Source organism: Dryas octopetala, chromosome 9 (genome assembly GCF_963921425.1).
Source record: "Dryas octopetala chromosome 9, drDryOcto1.1, whole genome shotgun sequence".
NCBI lineage: Eukaryota > Viridiplantae > Streptophyta > Magnoliopsida > Rosales > Rosaceae > Dryas > Dryas octopetala.
In genome coordinates this window covers 12795793-12815535 of record NC_141374.1, presented here as the reverse complement: position 1 = coordinate 12815535, position 19743 = coordinate 12795793, and the positions used below count along the sequence as shown (strand labels likewise).

General features: G+C 35.6%; 5 protein-coding genes and 1 long non-coding RNA gene across 15 annotated transcripts; 3 read left to right on the top strand and 3 right to left on the bottom strand.

Moving 5' to 3' along the window:
• Nucleotides 1-268: 268 nt before the first annotated feature.
• On the bottom strand, nucleotides 269-796 carry LOC147274263 (Ribulose bisphosphate carboxylase large chain, catalytic domain-containing protein; the record flags this gene model as incomplete). The annotated part of the gene is given in 3 exon segments (XM_086228321.1): nucleotides 269-385; nucleotides 387-758; nucleotides 761-796. Coding segments are annotated over 3 exon segments (525 nt in total), but the record flags the coding sequence as incomplete, so codon positions are not given.
• Nucleotides 797-1972: 1176 nt separating this feature from the next.
• LOC147274262 (uncharacterized) lies at nucleotides 1973-6514 on the bottom strand. The gene is given in 7 exon segments (XM_086257150.1): nucleotides 1973-2181; nucleotides 2184-2206; nucleotides 2209-2305; nucleotides 2862-2945; nucleotides 3029-4310; nucleotides 4842-5517; nucleotides 5685-6514. Coding segments are annotated over 7 exon segments (2694 nt in total). The 5' UTR covers nucleotides 6070-6514; the 3' UTR covers nucleotides 1973-2034.
• An 82-nt stretch (nucleotides 6515-6596) lies between these two features.
• NDHS (NAD(P)H-quinone oxidoreductase subunit S) lies at nucleotides 6597-7563 on the top strand. Its single transcript, XM_086257151.1, has one exon. It carries the CDS (start codon nucleotides 6678-6680, stop codon nucleotides 7407-7409), a length of 732 nt encoding a protein of 243 aa, XP_086113277.1. The 5' UTR covers nucleotides 6597-6677; the 3' UTR covers nucleotides 7410-7563.
• On the bottom strand, nucleotides 7523-10149 carry LOC147274260 (uncharacterized). The gene is made up of 3 exons (XM_086257152.1): nucleotides 9996-10149; nucleotides 8363-8508; nucleotides 7523-7732 (listed from the first exon to the last, which is right to left on the bottom strand). The coding sequence occupies exons 1-3, from the start codon at nucleotides 10063-10065 to the stop codon at nucleotides 7715-7717; spliced, it is 234 nt and encodes a 77-aa protein (XP_086113278.1). The 5' UTR covers nucleotides 10066-10149; the 3' UTR covers nucleotides 7523-7714.
• A 3557-nt stretch (nucleotides 10150-13706) lies between these two features.
• On the top strand, nucleotides 13707-19500 carry LOC147274258 (uncharacterized). Its single transcript, XM_086228521.1, has 3 exons — nucleotides 13707-13928; nucleotides 14615-14627; nucleotides 18958-19500. The coding sequence occupies exons 1-3, from the start codon at nucleotides 13799-13801 to the stop codon at nucleotides 19250-19252; spliced, it is 438 nt and encodes a 145-aa protein (XP_086084647.1). The 5' UTR covers nucleotides 13707-13798; the 3' UTR covers nucleotides 19253-19500.
• On the top strand, nucleotides 14271-18327 carry LOC147274259 (uncharacterized). 10 transcript variants are annotated; one of them, XR_015119759.1, is made up of 12 exons: nucleotides 14271-14942; nucleotides 15078-15134; nucleotides 15272-15287; nucleotides 15414-15453; nucleotides 15596-15658; nucleotides 15864-15928; nucleotides 16200-16273; nucleotides 17279-17387; nucleotides 17473-17574; nucleotides 17692-17722; nucleotides 17876-17959; nucleotides 18085-18327. It is a non-coding gene; the product is annotated as an uncharacterized LOC147274259 (long non-coding RNA). The 10 variants fall into 10 exon arrangements; XR_015119757.1 differs by having other exon boundaries at nucleotides 16146-16273; XR_015119752.1 differs by having other exon boundaries at nucleotides 15783-15928; nucleotides 17473-17566.
• Nucleotides 19501-19743: the final 243 nt, after the last annotated feature.

The following is a 19743-nucleotide window of genomic DNA, read 5'->3' as shown; positions in this document are numbered from 1 at the left end:
CCATACTCATTTAGGGAGATCGAAACATAACTACTCAATTTTCACCAGTATTTCAAAATATTTTATTACAAATAATTCTCAATAGTTTCTAAAAGCTTTTTTTTTTTTTTTTTTTTCTATTCATTATTAAAAGAAGTAGTATAAAATTGTCATGTTGTGTATATTATACATATATTAAATTGTCATATAATTAGTATGAATAATATGACACATTTTTAGAGTGACTACATATCCCAAAAATATATTCATAAGAATTTTGTATATTTATCTAGATACCAAGTGCATTTCCCCAAGGTTGTCCTAAAGTTCTGCCGCTGAATTGTAGTACAGAATCATCTCCAAAGATCTCAGTCGTAGTAGACATATGCCAAACGTGAATACCCCCTTGAAGCCACATGCAAAACACTTGGTAGAGCAACCCAATCCTGAGTGAAATCAATAAAGCTTAAAGTGATTTCTCTTTCCTCCTCAAGTTTACCTACTACGATACTGGAGTGTATATGATCTCCACCAAACATACGAAACGCTTTAGCTAGTATCCGAAAGTGTATACCATTATTCTTATGTCTATCGATAACTGTATGCATTGCATGGTGGATATGAAGAAGTAGACCATTATCTCGACAATAATGAAATAAGTTGGTATTTGCAGTGAATCCCCTTATTAAGTAATCATGCATTATAGGAACTCCCAATTCTCTGGCAAATACAGCTTTTTTGATCATCTTTTCATATGCACCTGCAGTAGTGTTCAAATAAAATGCCCTTTGATTTCACCTATTTCAACATGTGCTTTATGTACAATTAGAGTTTATGTATTATAAACATATTACAATTACTATTGAAGAAGTAATTGCACGATTGGTCCACTTATTATTTCATAAGTCTTGTGTTGATCTGCAAATTTTTTTAAGTGGCAAGTGACGCATGCCATGTTGGTCCATTCCATCAAAACACCTTAAACAGATGATGATTTTTGTTTTTCGTGGAAGGTTAAATGGTTTTGTTATTCAAAAAAAGTGTTGGTCAATTGTGGTCAATTCGTGACCCCATTTGAATAACAAAACCATTGAACCCCAAACTCTATTTGACTCGTATTAGGACATGAATTGACCCATTTGCCCCTTCACGCGGACAAAACTCAATGTCCATTTGGGGTGTTTTGACATAATGGACCAATGTGACACATGTCAGTTAATTCGTGGATGCATTTTACACTTACAAAATATTTGTGAATAAAGGACTTATGACATAATATGTGGACCAAAAATGCAATTATCTCTACTATTGAAATATTAGATTATACACATTTGTTGCACTAATCATGGTCACCAATTGTTTTTGACTTTTTGTGTAATACCAAAATAGTCATTTTCTTATTTGATTTAATTGTATGCTTGATTATTTGTTTTAACTTATGTTTAATTGTTTATGGGTTAAGAAGGTTTAAACTTTAAACTAAAAAATTGGGCTTTATAGAGGTTTGGTTATTAAAATAAGGGAAATACTTTTGAAAACTTTCTCATTCTCAATACCAATAATTTTATAACATGTGTCATTTCTTTTAAATAAGCTTATCTCATAATTAAGTACTTGTTATTGTTTTTTTAAAATATTAACACATGTTATAAGTTTATTTGTCCACATCAGAAATGAGGATGATAGTATTGCAGTTTTTTGCAAGCATAAGTGTGGAAAAAAAATTACATAAAAGAAGTTGGGTCAAGAATAAGATAAAAAATAATTTGGTTTCAAAAAACTCAATCTTAACAAAAAAATAAAATAAAAGCAATATTAATCACTTAAATACAAACGAAAAATAAACTCGTATTGATTATCTAAATGTTGTGAGGTTTGAGTTAAATGGTATTTGATTTAATTTACTTTACTGAGAAACTCTTTGATGTTCATGAGAAGAATAGAATAGAAGAAAAAAAAAAAAAAAATTTACAAGTGACACATATGCTCAACACATTAATTTTTCAGAAGAAAAAAATGGTATTCTTTTTTCAAAACTTTGCAGGTGTCATGGCCCTAAGTTCCGCCGCTGATACTCATATCCATTTTCGCCTTGTGCACGACTCGACTTGGACTTGGTCCAAGTAATTTCTCCATAATAACAACGGGAATGGATTCATCTACCTTCTCGTAGGGAGCAGAACAAGTTGGACGAAACTGCCCCCCGGTTTGGCATCATTGGAAGATAAAATGGCACTGCCTCTTTCTCTTGATCAAAAACTGGAACACAATCCAGCTTCTCTGCCCTCGTTTCTTCTCTCTGCTTCTTGTAAAAGGACATGGCTCTCTACAAGTTAATAACAAATCAGTTGCATTAATGCCATATATTAGGCTATTGCAAAACAAAATACCAATACTTAAAATTAATAAATGACTGAGGGTTTCAAATTTCCAATATGAAAGAAAAGCATTCCACGAACAAAAACAAACACTTGCACTAAAGAAGAGTTCACAAATTGCATTGCTTAACACAACTTTTAAGCAGTTTTACTTAAAACCCAATACTTTATTGATTAGTTTAAAGTATAAGGATGGTAAATTTTTCTTAAATTTGAATCAAGTTCCAGAAAGAAACAAGGCGAAAGTCCAAACCTCTCAAGTTAGCACTTAGTTCGAAAACACCCTATGTCAATTTGAAAATACACACACACATACTTGTGAGCTATTGCGTGTAGAAATTACAGATGGTTTGTCTGAGCAAAATGTATACATATATGCATAAATAAAAAAAGCATTGAGTTTTCAAGGAACTTGTGCACAATGGAAGACATAAGAAAAGAATATTCTATATCCTCTTTTGTTGCTATTAATCATACACCATCCTGTTCCTACCATGTTCATACCTGAAAAACAGATTCATTTATGGCAACAAAAAGAGAAGCACTTGAGGCAAGTTTAGAAGGCTCCACTTGGGTTTTTACAATCTCCTGTAAGACAGAGAAAATACCATTACGGTTAAAAAAATAACATTAAAGAAGATAAACTACCTGATTCCAATTACAAATTTTACCTCCAGATAGAGAAGCTTCAAAGAATCTTCATCGACACTTTCATTCTGTTCCACATCCATAAGTCTCAGGCATTGATTATATAACTCTGGATGAGTAAGTTCTGCCGAAATGTCAAGCTTAGAGAGATAAACAAGCCAGAGATGATCATCGTCATCCTTTGGTATCTTAGAAAGTTCAGGTAATTTCTCAGCAATACTTTTGGACAATTTAGATGGTTCCTTTGCTAAAGCAGCACTATTATGACCAATTTCAATCTTGTGACTCTTGTCCACAAGAACATCACACTGGTTCTTTTTATTCTGAGCTTGCAGATTTGATACTCCCAACAAAAGTTCAGCCTCCTGTGCATGTACTGCAAGATCCTCTTCTTGAGATACAGAAGGCAACTCTGGATTCACCCCACCTTGTGGGCCTTTCCACATATCTGCACTTGTCTCCAACTGTTGGCCACCAATTGGTTCTCTATTATGGTTCCAATGAAACATCCCATTTGCTAAAGCATCAGGTCTGGTGACACCATTATTTGCATCCCACCCACACAATGGAGGAGGGCATGAGTCATCAACACTATTCTGCCACCCAAAAGGACACCCATGGCTGAGGAACCCGTCAGCGTCAGTGATATGGTGAGGAAATACAGAGTGAGTTATATCCATCATAGGTCTGACACCATACATTGGAAAAGCAGAAAACGGATGCATAACTGGATGATAAACTACAGGACCATGATGGAAATGAATGAAGCTGTTCATTTGTGGAGAAGGCCGATTTGGAACACCCTTCCTGGCATTACCATATCCTCGTCCAACGCTAGAACCATTAATCCTCTTGTAACGATGGCGAGGTGGAGGAAAATTAGACCATGAAGTGCTCGGCATTTGACCAGCTTTAGAAGAAGGTGAAGATGAGAAATCATTACTATCTTCCTGGGTTAACTCATCTGTAGGAGGTGTCTCCAAAGGCACCTGCCAACTTCCTTTGCTTTCAGAACCAGATGAGTCTGTGTCCTTGATAACATCACTACTCTTTCCAGATTCTTTACTATCAAAACTCCCCCTAATTCTAACTCTGTTGAACTTAGAATCATCAACTGGATGCACAGGAGACGTGCAGGCATCAGGGTTCAAACACCTTTCAATCAGTCTCTTTGCAGGCTTAGACAAAGAAGGCTGTTCAGGTACTCCAGAAACATCTGCAACCTCCTTAAAAAGAAGAAGATTCTGCCTAACTCTTTCTTCAGGTTCTGAGTTCCCATACTTCAGTTCTGCTTGCGTTGAGCACCTAAAGAAGCAGGCCCACACAGATAAATTAGTAGACGCTCTTGAGCACAATTATGTCAACAGTGGTTGCTTCTTCTCAAACCAAAAGGCATAAAAAAGTGAATCACAAGCAACTCATAAGATCATTATGACGGATCCAGAAAAACTCCAAATCTCCATATGCAACTGCAAGTTACTATTACACAAATAAAAGTTGTCATTAAGCTATTATGACTACAAAGTGGTCATTAAGCTATTTGATAAATTCCAGTGTCTTATTAACTTTCTTTGTATACAACTCATTCGTCTTCATATCACTTATCACTATGGTCTACAAAATCCATCTCCCAAACAGATAATTATAGGCACAATACCATTCATTCCAAATATCAACACAAATAGGGCAATCACACATGCAGGCAGACAAGAAGCACAATAAAGCATCCTTTGAACATTAAACCACTTGATGCATTCATAAAGAGTACAACACAAAGCTGAATTCTCCAAAAAATGTTACCACCCGATGAAAACATAAAACAAGGAAAAAGATTACCTGTATTGATCTATGGAAAGATGAGAAAAGGAGCTAGGTGAACTCCTCTGTCTGTTATAGCTTGCATTAAAGTCTGCATCAACACAGCGTAAATGAGACCCTTCTTTATCAGCAGCAGACTCTACCATGCAACTGGCTGCAACTTTCTTTTCTGCATCAGAATGTCGTTCCTTGGTACTTCGGGATCTACCATAGCTCTGATCCACTTTATCATCAGCTCTCTTTCCCCTATCATCATTGTACCTAGTGTTTTGACCATCATCGTAATTACTAATCTCATATCTTGATTTCTTATATCCACTTTCAACAGCATTACCTTCATCCCTCGTATATTTAGTACCCAACCTGTCACCAGGGTGATCTCTTAAGGCATGTTCATCCTTGTGCCTCTCTTCCCGGCGTCTCTTCTTCCAATCAACATCTTCCCTAGACTTGCTATCCCTGTGCCTACTATCTCTGTCAACATCTTCTCCATACTTATCTTTATAACTTGCGCTATCCTTGTATCTTCTATCCTTGGTATGCTTGCCTCTTGACGACGGCAGACTATCACTATCATCTCTCACACAATCTTGATATTTACCCTTCTCAACAGAGCCATCTCTGCTCCTCCTACTTTGTTTCTCAACCTCCTTTAACTCCGGATTTCGTCGCACCTCATTTTGCAAAGGCCTCCCTACAAAGTTATACATATCCATAACAAGTTATCAATCACAAATTTGAGTACGATCAAATATGTAAGAATTAACCTCAAACTACAATGCAAATTACGCAGTAATAGTCAATAGAAACAGAGAAAAGTACAAAAATAAAGAACTCAAAGCACAACGAAAACACTCATACACAGTTCAGTCACATTATCAGTGTCCTCCATTCCTCGTTGAAGTTCTGGAACCTTCTCCTTCGTATCCTTCCTCTCACTATCTCTTCTCCTCTTCGAAGCACTGTGCTCGACCGTAGCCGAATCCTCACTACCATTGCCACGCCGAGACCGATTATCGTCACAGTCACGCAGTCTTCGCTTCTCTCCGGCGGTGCACGAATCCCAAGAAACCCTAACCGAACTCTCTTCTTCACCGTTCCTGTACTTCTTCGTCCTCGCTTCATCTTCTTCTTCTTCTTCAACAACTATTTCTATCTCCGCTTCTGAGTCCGAGTAGTCTGCGGCGGCGTTTGAACTGTGCTTGCTCTGCTTCTGAGACGACCTCTGCCGAGAGCTCTTCGACATGGTTGTTTAACTTCCGCCGCTAGGAAAAACAAATTTGAAAAAAAGAAGAATGAAATGTGATAGAAATCGAAATCAAAGTTCAAAATTCTGTGACGGTCGGATTGGGAAACGATTTCATCGGAATCCGGCGGTTCAAATTGCCGGAGATTCGCCGGAAAAGGAGAGGGGGAAAATGGCGGAATTTGATACGAGAGAGATTTGAGTCGGAAAACGCAAGGAATTTTCGATTGACTGGAATGACAAAATTGCCCTCAAGGAAACCACCATCACTTTTGGGCCCAAATGACAAAGAAAACCGGCCCACTAGAGGAGTTTCAACTTCATTGGGTCAATATCGAACGAGCCCATGTCCAAAGGCATGGCCTGGCACTGGCCCACTGGGCCCCTTCTTATGGCAATATGCATGTGCCTGCCACGTGTGGTTCTGTTGGAGAGAATCACCAATGAATACAAAACTGGGTACATCAAATAGTTGGGGGGAAGATAGGATCACACGACAAATCAACAAAAGTCTCTTTTTGTGGCCACAAATTAAAAGTGTAATTTTCTTTATTTAGTTGTTTCTTTTCATTTCATTTTCTCTCTCGACGGCTTGCAGTTGTAAAACAATGGCTTCTAACATCACTCTCCCAAGCTTTCAAGGCCCTCTTCTTAAATCCAATTTCCTTGGCAGAAATGACCTCTCTAATCGCGCTAATAAATCATCTTTCACAGTTCAAAAACGGCCATCGACCCGTTACCTAAGAACATGTGCCAAATTCAATCTATCTGAGATCTTGGGAGGCAGAGGGCTCTGCAATGGTGAACAAGGTCTACAACAAGAGCTTGCAAGAAATGTTGAAGAACAAGTGTCAGCAGCTGTTGCTGCTGAAACAGAGGAAGACAAACCAGACAGTTCTGCAATAACTAGTTTGGACAAAGTTCAAGAAGATGCTTTTGAAAAGGAGTTGATGGGGCTTACTGGGGGATTTCCTGGTGGTGAAAAGGGGTTGAAGTTGTTCATTGAGAAAAACCCACCTCCCAAAAAACCACCAGTTGCAGACTCAGGAAAAACAACAGCAACACTAGTGAGATCAAAGAAGCCGAAAGCACCAGAACTGCCATTATTACTGCCTGGTATGATTGCCATTGTGAGCAACCCAAATAGCCCATATCACATGTACTGCGGTATTGTTCAGAGAATCACTGATGGGAAAGCTGGGGTTCTTTTTGAGGGAGGAAACTGGGACAGGTTGATTACTTTTCGACTGGAAGAGCTCACCCGCCGGGACAAGGGCCCTCCAGGGAAAAATCCCAAATCTGCCGTCCTCGAACCTCTGCTCCAAACGGGTCCTGAATGAGCCATTCTCTTAATTTCTCTATCACATGCATGTGTGTTTATATTCGGAATGTCCAAATTTGAAATTCCTAGCTTAGATGGCAATAACTTTAATTGTAAATTGTAAATTGCATGGAGAAGAGAAAACATGTCTTTAAGGATGCTATTCGATATCACATCTTTAATGTGTTATCTGTCATTATGAATTTCAGCTACTAGATTGTTTTTCAAACAATAGAAAGTGAACTCGGGATACTTCCGAGTGCTTAAAAATGGTCAAAATAATTTCCAACACATGGTCCTCCATTCTTCAAGCTCCAAACAAGATCAGATGCAGCCACCCAACTGCCAAAAGATGGTTAAAACAAATGAGTAAATGAATTGCAAGCCTAAAGACAGATGACAGACAAGAAAACTGATTCAAGTTTAGCATATTAGCCGTTTCAAAATCTTGATGATAATGGTTCAATGGACTAGTGCCATGCTGATGAAGATTCAAATGCTTAGGTATAGTATAACATAACATGAACAAACAACGAATTGTCTAGCTACTTATAAGACAAATGTGAGAACAGGGAATGATTATCAATTTATTCACACTGACAATGCCGATTTTCAGCTATCATGCATCTTATGCAAAAATGCTTCCCACATCTAGAGTCAATTAACTTCTAATTTTTCTAGTTGAAATTTAGAACTTGCAATAATTCCACAAATATAGCCTACTGCACAATTTGATGTGCAACATTTAGCAGTGTTCCAGTTTCACTACCTTGTGACTCACAGATCAAAAATAAATCACTATCCATCATATAGCATAGTTTTCAGCCAAGCAAATACTTGCATATTGAATGGTAAGAGGATTTCTTCCTGACCACGTCAGTGGTCAGGAAGTGGTGAGTCCATCACTTTCACAACATAAGAATTTTAACAACACTTTGATGTGATTTCAACAAAATGGCAAGTTCCACATACCAAAATGGCCTCAATCTCCTCATTGGACACTGGTGTTCGCTTGGGCTGAAGAGAAGCCTTTCCTCCCAAAGTTGTTGAGACCTTTGAACTTGAGAAGAAAGTAGCATCAGCAGCCAAAGGTGTTGTTTGAGTCTCAGTTCCAGAACCTGCCAAGTAAATAATGACAAGTGTTGAGGCAAAAACAAATTATGATGATCCAGAAAGAACAGCATATTATCAAAACAAAATTTTGAGTCAATGGAGAAGGAAAAGTAAGAAACTTAAGCAAGGGCTCAAATGTAGCATTAGATGAAGAAGATCAACAATGGCTTCATCATATGTCTAAGTTTTCTACATGGACACAGATATGCAACATGCACATAATATACATATAATATACATACATATATATGTATATGTATATGTATATGTATATGTATATGTATATGTATATGCATATGTATATACCTATACTATTATTATGAAAACCCTCTTAATCAATCATGATATAGAAAATGTGAACAACACCCTTATTGCTTCAAACAATTTTAATAATAGATATGAAAGTGAAGCATAAAATGGTAACTCCATACAGCTCACTTCCAGCAATCATCTCATTCCACATACTCTGCCCTTCCTCTCCCTATTTTTAACCTCTACCATGCACATGCATCAGTGTATGTGTGGTGCTCCTAGTACATATAATGTTCTCTTACCAAACAATGTTATGTTACTATACAAATATTATATTGTCAGGACTGTCAATCATGGTCAAACACTCGAGCATGATTTCACCTGATTAATAATTCTCATTAACAGTTGGACAATATAACATGTCAAATTATCTGGAAAAAGAACATTACCCTATTATATATGTATGTATGTGTATCAAGGGAATGCACAGGATTTCAATGCTTAATTGCAAGACTTTAACATGATTCTATGATTCTGAAGACTACAAGACAAATCTAACAACGAAGAGTATGAGGGCAATCAGTAAATTTTTGATGCTTTTCAACCAAAACTTCACAAGTTGGCCTTCATAAGTTTGATTGCCAAGTATCAGTCTAAATTGTGGCACTGCCCCCTTGTTAGAAAGTATCATGTTTAGGCCCAAACATTCTGGAACCAGCAGAAAGTTCAAAACTTGTATTCAAGGCTCCCCAGTGGCATCTTTGACGAAAGAGGCCTCACTTTTTGTCTCCTATTAGAAGGCTAATAATATTCTCAATACAACAAACTCTCATATATTTTGTACTACCCCAAAACCTTACTTTCAGCATTTGCATGATGCAACCAAGTAGAAGAGTTCAGGCACTTACACTCGACAAGTAGAGACATCCATCGAAAAATTGAGTAAGCTAATCTCAATTCTATGTGTTCTACACAACCCACATGCTCAAATCCACAGGTGACTAAACCAACCAACTGCAAATTCGGATTGACTGAATTTGATCATATTACGAATCCAATCTATGCTTCAATGTGAATACAGAGAACGAATCTAATGCATACTAGGATTTCCAAATTTACAAGCAACCCACAAATCTTATGCCAATTCAACAGAACCCATCAGAGCTAGAACATTAATACAACTTAAAATGACTACAGATAAAAGAAATTAAAAAGGTAGAGAAACAAAAGAGGGGCAGACCAGAGGGTTTCGGACGTCTCTGAGGAAATTTGATGCGAGGGATTCTCTTCATCGCCTGGGCTCCACCCATCTCTCTCTCTCTCTTGTGTTGGAGACGACGAATATGTACTTAGCAGCGATTTGACGAACTCAGCACGAACAAATGTTATGGATTGTTTACACGTGGGAATGAATAAAACCCGGGTAGCCAAGGTCACTCTAACCCCCAAATTCTATTTCGGTAATGTTGGTAATGTTGGTGGATGATTGAAACCACCCCAAATTATATTTCGATAATGTTGGTGCATGATTGAAATCGTTTGTTTTTTAGATAATATATTAAAGATTATTTATATAAAAAAATCAAATCAATCATAAATCATTTGGTTATATAACTGTTATTAATTAAGTAGAAAAAATCGATGGTTTCCTATTAAAGAGTAATTTTTTTACCAAACCGTTGATTTTTTCTATTTAATCGACAACAATTATATAATCAAACGATTTTTGATTAAGTTGATTTTTTGCAAAGATGATCTATAATAGGTGATCTAAAAAATGAATGGTTTTAATCATGCGCTGGCATTATTGAATTTGAGATTTTGGGGGGTGGGATGACCCAAGTACGGTCCAATGAATAATCATCTCTGCCCCACATCATGTCCCATGGTCACTATTATTTTCCGGAAAATCTACACCGCACTATTTGTATAGACAAAACACAGTTTCTTAGATAAAATTGAAATGATGTTAATGGTAATAATTTGGCTATACAGTTTCCAATTAGGTTTTTTTTTTTTTTTTGTTGTTGTTGTAAATATGAGCTTTGAATGATGCTCTAACATATGAATGGTTCCGATAATTGAATTGTAGGTTTAGAGAGGATATTCTTTAAAAGTAAGAACATCATTACTTGAAGCTTCATCCAATGAGGACTTCTTAAATAAGATTATTTAAAATATCTCTTGTATTTTGATGATAGGAAGTTAGGAATTAATCATTTATTTATTTTTTTTGTCTCCATTGAAGAATCATCTTTACAACAAATTAGGTAAATCGAAAATTATTTGACTGTTGATTAAATGGGCACCATTTTAAGTGTTTATCAAAAACATTTTGTTCTTCTATTTAGTTGATCAAAATTTGATATCTTAATGATTTTCGATTTGTTTAATTTTTGGAGAGATGATCTTGAAATAGAGAAATCTACAAAATACATGATTTGAATCGTTGAAATACTATATAAAATAGGCCCCATGATGAATTCCTTAAATAAATTATTTAAGAAATCTCTCAATAAAATAGACTTTTCCCTTTATATATGTATATTGTGTGTAGTTCAGGCTCAAGTAATACATATATAAATGTTGAAGAATTCAATTTTTATGGTTTGCCTCATATTCTTAAAATCTAAGAGACAGTCCTAATCAGTGTAGCGAGTCTCAATAATATAGTTCTTAAATTCTCTAACTTAAATTGTTATTAGATGGGCGTGGGGGTTACTATATTCTAATGTTACAAGTGTTTTATGGGCTGGACACACACTATTTCTATCCCTATCTTACATGTCTTTTGTGCCATGAATTTGATAGATGCATTTGCCTTTAATACGGTGGTTGTATGACATAATAAAATTAGTAGTTTAAAATTAAAAATCTAATAATTAAAAGTGAATCTATCAACACTTATTGATAGATTGCATACAGTAGCTCGCAGAAACTTCTTGATAGATTGCCATAGACTTTCTCTTAATTTCTCTTAAGACCCCACCCAAGAGTCTCTCTTAATTTCTCCCCAAATCACAATCTATATGAAAAAAACAATTCGAATATTCGAAATGTAGAATATTTCTCATTTTGGCAGTGGGGTTACGTGATTGAATTGGTCAATCTAATCATTGTTTCTATACTAGTGCAAATTTTGTTTGGGTAAAGCTAGTGGCGCATTTTAGTTTTAACAGGTTTATCTTTGCTTCAAAAGAGGGTCAAAACCTTGATACAGAAGAAATCAAGCACACTGCACACGACATCAAAAAGGTAAAACAGAAAAGAAGATCAAATCAAGCTGAGTGGGGAACAGAAAGAAGCAGAACAAAAAAAGAGAATGGGCATCGAAAGAAAAAAAAAAAAAAAAACCATGATTTTGATAATGTGAGAAGTTTAAGTGATTAATTTGGAGTCATGGTATACATATTTAATAGTAAAAAATTTATATCTCCAAAATGAAAAGATAAATATATCAATATCAAAAAATAAAAAATATTCGTATATAATATAATGGTTGTAACTTGTATTGTAAAATTTGTTCTGAAATAAATAATTATAGACAAATTCCTTACGTGTTTATCGATAAAGTGAATTTATAAGTAGCATTTTCCTTTATACTTTCTTTTATACTTTTGAGTCTTTGAGCAAGTAGAACTGTAGAAGTACCAACACGTACAACTCTTATCTGGTGCCACTCCTAATCAAGTTTATTAATTGAATGGAAGTTTTGGTGCTCGATTACATTGACAAATATATCTTCACATAGTCAAGTAAGTCAGTCGACTCAGTCCATAGCGCGTATTGGGATGAGAGTCGCAGAGAAGTCTTGATGAATCACAATCGCATACTTTTCCTTTTGTTACAAATTAATCCTTCTTTTCATTGCTAAAAGATTACTTTAATTTGTTTATAACAAATAACAATTTTGACTAACGCATTCTGCACTAATGAACTACAAACTTTCTCCCCTAACTCAGTGGAATATGTTAAAAATGTGTTTAAATCAAATATCACTTCTAAAATTAACAGATTATTGTGAATTTTCAGATTTCTATTTAGACAATAAGATGTTGGACTATTCATTGGCTATGTCATTGAAATTTTGCGGGTATAAACAGTGATGCAGAGGCATTGAGCCTCTACAGATTCTAGATACTTTTTGGAGTGGCTGTGATTGGTTCATTAGGAGCAAAAAACTTTTGTAGACAAGCATTAGAAACAAAAAACTTGATCGAGCTGTGAAATCGATGAACGATGTATATCAAATTAACACCTTAGGGTCCTTGCTTAACTATAACCCTTCTTATACCTTACAAATTAACACATAAGGGGGTATATGAGATTAGAGATTTCAATCGGGACTTCTTACAACTAGATTTCTTGATGATTCGTTATAGGATTACTAAGTTAGCTTGATATACATTATTGTTCATTCTTTAATATGTTAAACTTTTGGGACATAGTAGTTGTCTAGCATGGTATTAAAGCTTTGTTTGTAGGAGGTCCGGGGTAGGGAATCCTTCATCTCCCAATTTTGTCTGTCAAGATATGTCTGTTCTCCTCGTGTAGGTTAGGATTGCATGTGAAAGAGGGGGATTTCCTTGATAGAGAATGGAATATTAAACCAACTTCTTTGAAGGTGGCTAGCCCCTCTTTTGAAGCAGATAAAAAAAAGAATGAGCAACACAGGAAGGTAGAATCTAGAAACACTGCAGAGAACATTAGCATTGACCAATTCAAGAATGGTACTTCTGTCCTTTTCACTCCAACAAGTTTGCTTAAGTTTCCGGGGGTCCTCTACACCTCATGGAATCTTGGACGCACAGTCAATTTCTCGAGCTTGACTAAAAGGTTGAGACTTGTTCAGGTCTCATCCACTAGCACAAAATTTTGTGCTAGGCTAGCTTCCAGGTGGTGCAACGTGTGCACCCCACCATCTTCCCCCAGATAACACTCCATGCTATATCTCTTCATCTCCATCTCCATCCTATCAGTCCCTCACTATATATACACCCCCAACTCTAATATGCTTGTTCATCTCTCTCTCTCTCTCTATAAATGTTGAACTCTTTGCTTGCTTTCTTTAATAGATCACTAGATGACATGCGAGAACTTGGGATACCCAATACTGCCACAAAGATTATATACAGAGATGAGTTGAGTAATAAGAAGCCACTACAACAAAATTGTCAATAGATATCACCTAATTTATATCAGATTTGAAATCGACTGATATTGTAAAAATTATAATATCAGATAATTTTTTGACTGATTTCTAAACTCTATTAGAAATCATCAGATTTTTTAACCTGATATATAATGTTTTCCCTTTTTATAAAAATTTTGTAAAGATATCAATGTAATCTGCCAACTGATATCTTAACACACCGCTTATAATTTTTTTGTCCTACCACCGAGCACACCTGATATGTAATATCTTTTTCCCACTTAAAATTTTTTTTGTCCTACTCCCAACACTTGCACAAATTAATTCACTAACCCTCACTCACAAAGCTCGATCAAACACAAACCCAGACCCATAACACACACACACATACACTCTCTCTCTCTCTCTCTCTCTCTCTCTCTCTCTCTCTCTCTCTCTCTCTCCTGCGAACTCGATCTATCTCTGATCGGGTTCTCGCTGTCCGGCAAGTGTGACCGGCGAGATGACCACCAGTCTCTTCCATTCCTTCTCCTCTCTCTTTCCTTGTACTTCACTCGCCCTGAAACCAAGCCAGAAACTCGAATCGAGCCACACAGACTCGATGGTCTTCTCCGACGATCTCCTAATCCTGGCGGCGTTGCGACCGAAATCCGGCCGCAATGGGTTCCCCTCGTCGATCTGGTCAATCCATGGTCTTCATTTGGCAGCGATTCGAATCAAGTTAGTTCTTCGATTAGGTTCCTCTCACTTTCGCCTGTTAGCTTAGGTCGCCTCTGAAATCTCCTCATCAGTCATCACAAAAAGCCACTAAGCCATACAAGAATACTCAGCTCCCTCGAATCAGGTTAGGGCTTCGATTTGTTTAGGTTTTAATGTTATATATGGTTTCGATTTCAAAGATTTTGTTTGGGTTTTGTTTTTGGGGATGTGTACAACAATATGGCCATGCTTCCCAAAAAGCTTAAGCTTGACAAGGAAGCCCACCCAACATTCGAGCTCCGGTTCCAACTCCCTGACCTCACCCAACCCATCAGAGTGAGTCCCCAACCTTTTTTATTTTAATTTTTAGTTGCTAAAGGAGAGGTTATGTTTATTATTGTTCCTCTGTTTGGTCAACTGAGACTGGTCTATTAATTTCTCTGTATGGCTTTGTTGATAATCTTGTAATAGGGCTCTGGGATTGGAATTTATGGTTCAAATTGCCCTCAATGGATATTGGAAATGGAGGTATTGTTTGGTCATTCTTTTCAATCTCATTTTGCTTTTGTTAATTTTTCTTTTCTGTTTTCATTACTGTGATACTTTTATATATAATCAATATATGATCAAGAATGTGATGAACAACTTGTTTAAATTTTGTGCAGGCTTGCAATGCTCACGGTTTGATTTGTGTGCTTTCAGATTTTCTCTCTCTCTCTCTCTCTCTCTCTCTCTCTCTCACACACACACACGTACACATTGGTTGAAAGTGAAAGAAGTGAGAAATATGAATATCTCAACCTGCAGCTATTGAATCCCGATTCTAGGACTCCTCAACGACTAAAAGGTGAAAACAATGACTTGTAATTATTTATGTTATGGTTGTTTTGAGCTTGGTTGTGGTTGCAGTTATGGTTGCCGTTATCGTTAGTTTATTGTTGCTTAATTATAGTGGCCTAAACTTTGATATTTTCTTTAAATGTTATTAGGTCTGATGTAGCATAGCAAAGTGGGGAGGTTACATGATCTGTTTCTGGTCCAATACTTTCTAGGTATTTCACATCTTGCAATCCCATTTGTTGATTATATGTTTAATTTCTCTAAAAAAAATATATACCTTTAATTATTTTCTAGTGTAGTTACTGTTCTAATTATTGTGTTATATCATTCTTCTAGGAGAAACCATGGTCATCATGAGCTTCATGTGGAGAGGCAACTGATGCTCCATGTACTTACTGGATATTTTGAATGGACCAGATTTGACAAAAGGCAGCTAACAGTAGATCCACCAAAGGCAGAGAAACAAAATCCATGGATGAGAGGTGATAATACTCTTTTATCACTACATTTGCATTGATTTTGATATATAGTCTTACCTATCATTTATGATATTTGTTTCCAATACCAGTCCATATTTGATTGTTAGTTTCTAATACTATATACCATCTTTGTCATCTTACAAACATCTCATTTTAAGTTTGTTCCCAGTACGTTCTATTCCAGAAAATTTCATGATCAATTATTCTTCTTTTGTATCAGTGCGAAATTGAAAATTTCATTGTCAGTTATTCGTAAATTGTTTGGAGGATTCAGGAAAATGCAAAGGTCTCAAACAATACTACTCACAGGCATTATACATATCCTGTATTAGCCTGCACTACTCCATGGTATGTCTTATAGATCTGTTTGGCCATGCTTTATTGCATTTTGTTATTTTCTCTTTAAAATTAGCTATTCATATTTTATTCAATAACATACTATCTGAACCTAAATACAAAACAAATTTCTGTTCATTTGGAAATGAATTTATCTGCTGATGAATTCTAATTTTTGGAACTGAATATCAAATAGCATAATTCAGCGTTCATTATTTTCTAAATTGTGATGTGGTGACAAGTTCAGTAATGTGACTGGATGTTTTATATTCCAAAATGCAATATATGAAGCTAATGTTTCTAAATTCTGATGGTTAAGTTCATTACTTAATGCCTCAAACTATGAATTTTTTTTTTTGTTATCCACTTTATTCTTTGGAACATTAAAACTATTATTTTGCATTGATTTGTCTAGGCTATGTACTTGTTTTTGTGAACCTGGTTGCTAGGTTGATTGCAAATCGTGTACCAAGGGAACTTATGATGTCCACACTCATTTTCACTGCTGGCTTGGGCAGGGAAATTTATCAGAACTCAATACCATAAAAGTATATCACAATTCATATAACAAAGTTTTATGAAAAATGTGACAACTTGATAAAATAAGAAAAGAAGTTTTTACCCAAATATCAGCACTAGAATAATCAAACTGATTATTCTGTTATGCATGGGGTTCATTGTGGCTTAATCTATTTTCATTATTTTCATCTTTATATATCATCCACAAAAACAACTCCTCTATTGTATTTTACTGGTTCAGCCTATGTTGAGGTCAAACCTTATGTAGACAGTTTGTTGGTTTGTTCTCAACTTCTTGGTGCTGCAACTAAACAGGAAGCTACTTAGTTTGTGTTTTCTGTGAGCTTGTAAATCAATCAGGATGTACCTTTCTTTAATCTCTGTTTGGTTTTTTTTTCCTAGTTACTATTCCTTCATTGCTATAAATTTGATGTGCTTTCAGTGCACTCCTATATTCTACTGTTTATACCGGGCGATAAACCATTTTACTTGCTGTAGGTTTCTTGGGAGCATGAACAGTTCTCACGGCTGAGAGTTACTGCTGCCACCCTTTCTGAACTCCCTGTCTCTCCTGAACTGTTAGAGAGCACTGGAAGTCTGGTTGATGGTAGGTTCTGTTTTTTAAACCCACTTCTCTTGCTGCTGGTCCTCTTATTATAATATTCTTTAGCTGAGATGTTGGTTTTTTGCAGGCTTTTTGTGAGTGAAACTGCAATCATCAAAAGTATCAAGTTAGTTGCTGAGAGCCTTGCGAAGAATGATATTCTTCTGTGTGTCCCTTTGTAGGTGGGTAGGTGGGTAGGTGGGTGTAGTGAGTTATGGTTTAAATGTAGTTTTAGTATAAAATCAGGCTTTCATTAAACATGGAATCCTTTATCTTTTATATTAATTAATTCATCGCTTGGTTTCAGGTTGGTGGATGAACTTGCTGCTTTGTACAAGGTATGAGAATGCACTTTTTTGTATGTGCATGTGCAGCATGTCCTATTTCCATATGTTTAAAGTTGCTTTTCTTTTCTTTTTATTTTAGCTCATAAATTTTTGTGGTGCAGTTGATTCTGAAAATGAGATAATCATGGATCTTAATTATTGCAGATTTGGTACTGTTTCCACATCTCATGGATCAGAAGCATCTAAAACGTTAGAGGATCAGCAGAAGAGAAAGGCTAGAGCAGAGAGGTTTGGTCTCATGCCTCTTTTAATTTGGTGCTTGAACAGCTTCAAGAATTTGAATATTGAAAATCTCTAATTATTTTGTTTCATTTATGTTGCAAAATGTTCTTAATGTATTTCTTGTTCATCAGGTTTGGGCTTGCTGGTTCCTCTTCCATTTGCTTATCGACACGAACAACGCCTCAAGGAAAAGTGAAGCCTTCAAGTGACAAGCCCCTTATTATTCAAGTCATATATACTTTGTAGGTGATGTGTAGCTTAGTAATTTTGGTATATGACTCTTTGAACATTAATTTTAGTTCTAATAGTTTGGTAGCTTGTAATACTTGACTTATTTTTATTATGAAATTATCAATGCAATTTTTATATTCTAATGAATGTGTAATTTTGATTCAGTGTTTATATATTCATTTTGCCCTTATATTTAAATTATAGCCACAATTGTATGTTCAATTCATTGATATCCCTTTTAGGTGAAAAAAAACTGATATATATCATACATTTCAAATTCTTTTTCTAAACTTAAAATAATAAACAATATCAGTTTTGGTCTAAAAATTGAAATGTTATACTGTTTTGATATCAGGTTCTCTCTCAGACTTGATATATAAACAATATTTAGATATCAGGGCCAGTTTCATATCTGATATTGATATCAAGATTATATATTAGAATTTATCATATACCTGATATTGATACCATGATTTTAAATCATATTCTACCTCAAACTTGATATTGATATCATGATTTTATATCATATTCTATCTCAAATACGATATGTATTGATCAGAATTATTGATATTCGAATTTTATAGATATCAGAAATAATATCAAAAATGATATATAAACAATGTTTACATATCAGTTTAAAACTGATATCTAAAATGTGAACATTAGATATCACGACGCGCTATATCAGACGACTACCCAAATAGATATCAGTCCACGACTGATATCTATCGACATTTTTGTTGTAGTGAGCCCTTTTCAAGCAAGAAAAAGAGTGGCAGTTACTCTAAAAATTCAGAGCCACTGCTGCTCAAGAGGGAAGAAGATGATCATGGGAAACTTTTTACTGCAGCCGACCAGAAAGGAGTGGCGATTAGAGTAAAAGTTAAGATGACAAAGCAAGAAGCTGCAAGATTGCTTTCAAAGTGCAAAAATGGAGGGGTTCTTGAATTCAAGGATGTAGCTCATGAGCTCACACAGATTCCAATGGATCGTATTAGTATTGAGTCCCCTGGCAGAACTAGCTGTGGTTCAGGTCCTGTTCTGAAGAGCATCCCTGAAGAATTCTGAGAGTAGTTTAATCTAAGTTTCTATTATTGGGAATGGTATTAGTAGCATTGATTTTTTGGCAGTCAGTATTTATAATTAAGTTTCAAATTACGAGTGGAATTTCACTTGAAATTTGTGTTTGTAATATAGATATTAACTGATTATGTTCTGATACTGCTGTGGCTTTCTTTTGAACTAATGCAAGTTATAAGTTACTCATAGTGTAAGGCTACCACTTTTATAAATGGCTCTTTAGGACTTGGGAGGAACTTCACAAATCTAGTTTGCATATGTTTGTTCTCAGATATAACTGTATTTCCCTTTATATATGTCATCATCTTATATATGTACACTGGGCACACTTGAAAAGGTCCAAAAAGTCAATCACTGTTGTAAATATATTGTTATATGTGGCTATCCCTGTAATTAGTTGTAGGGGCATACTAGTAAATATACAAAACCTAGTAAACCCTACTTCTATATAGGATATTTGATATTTATAACCTGAATGA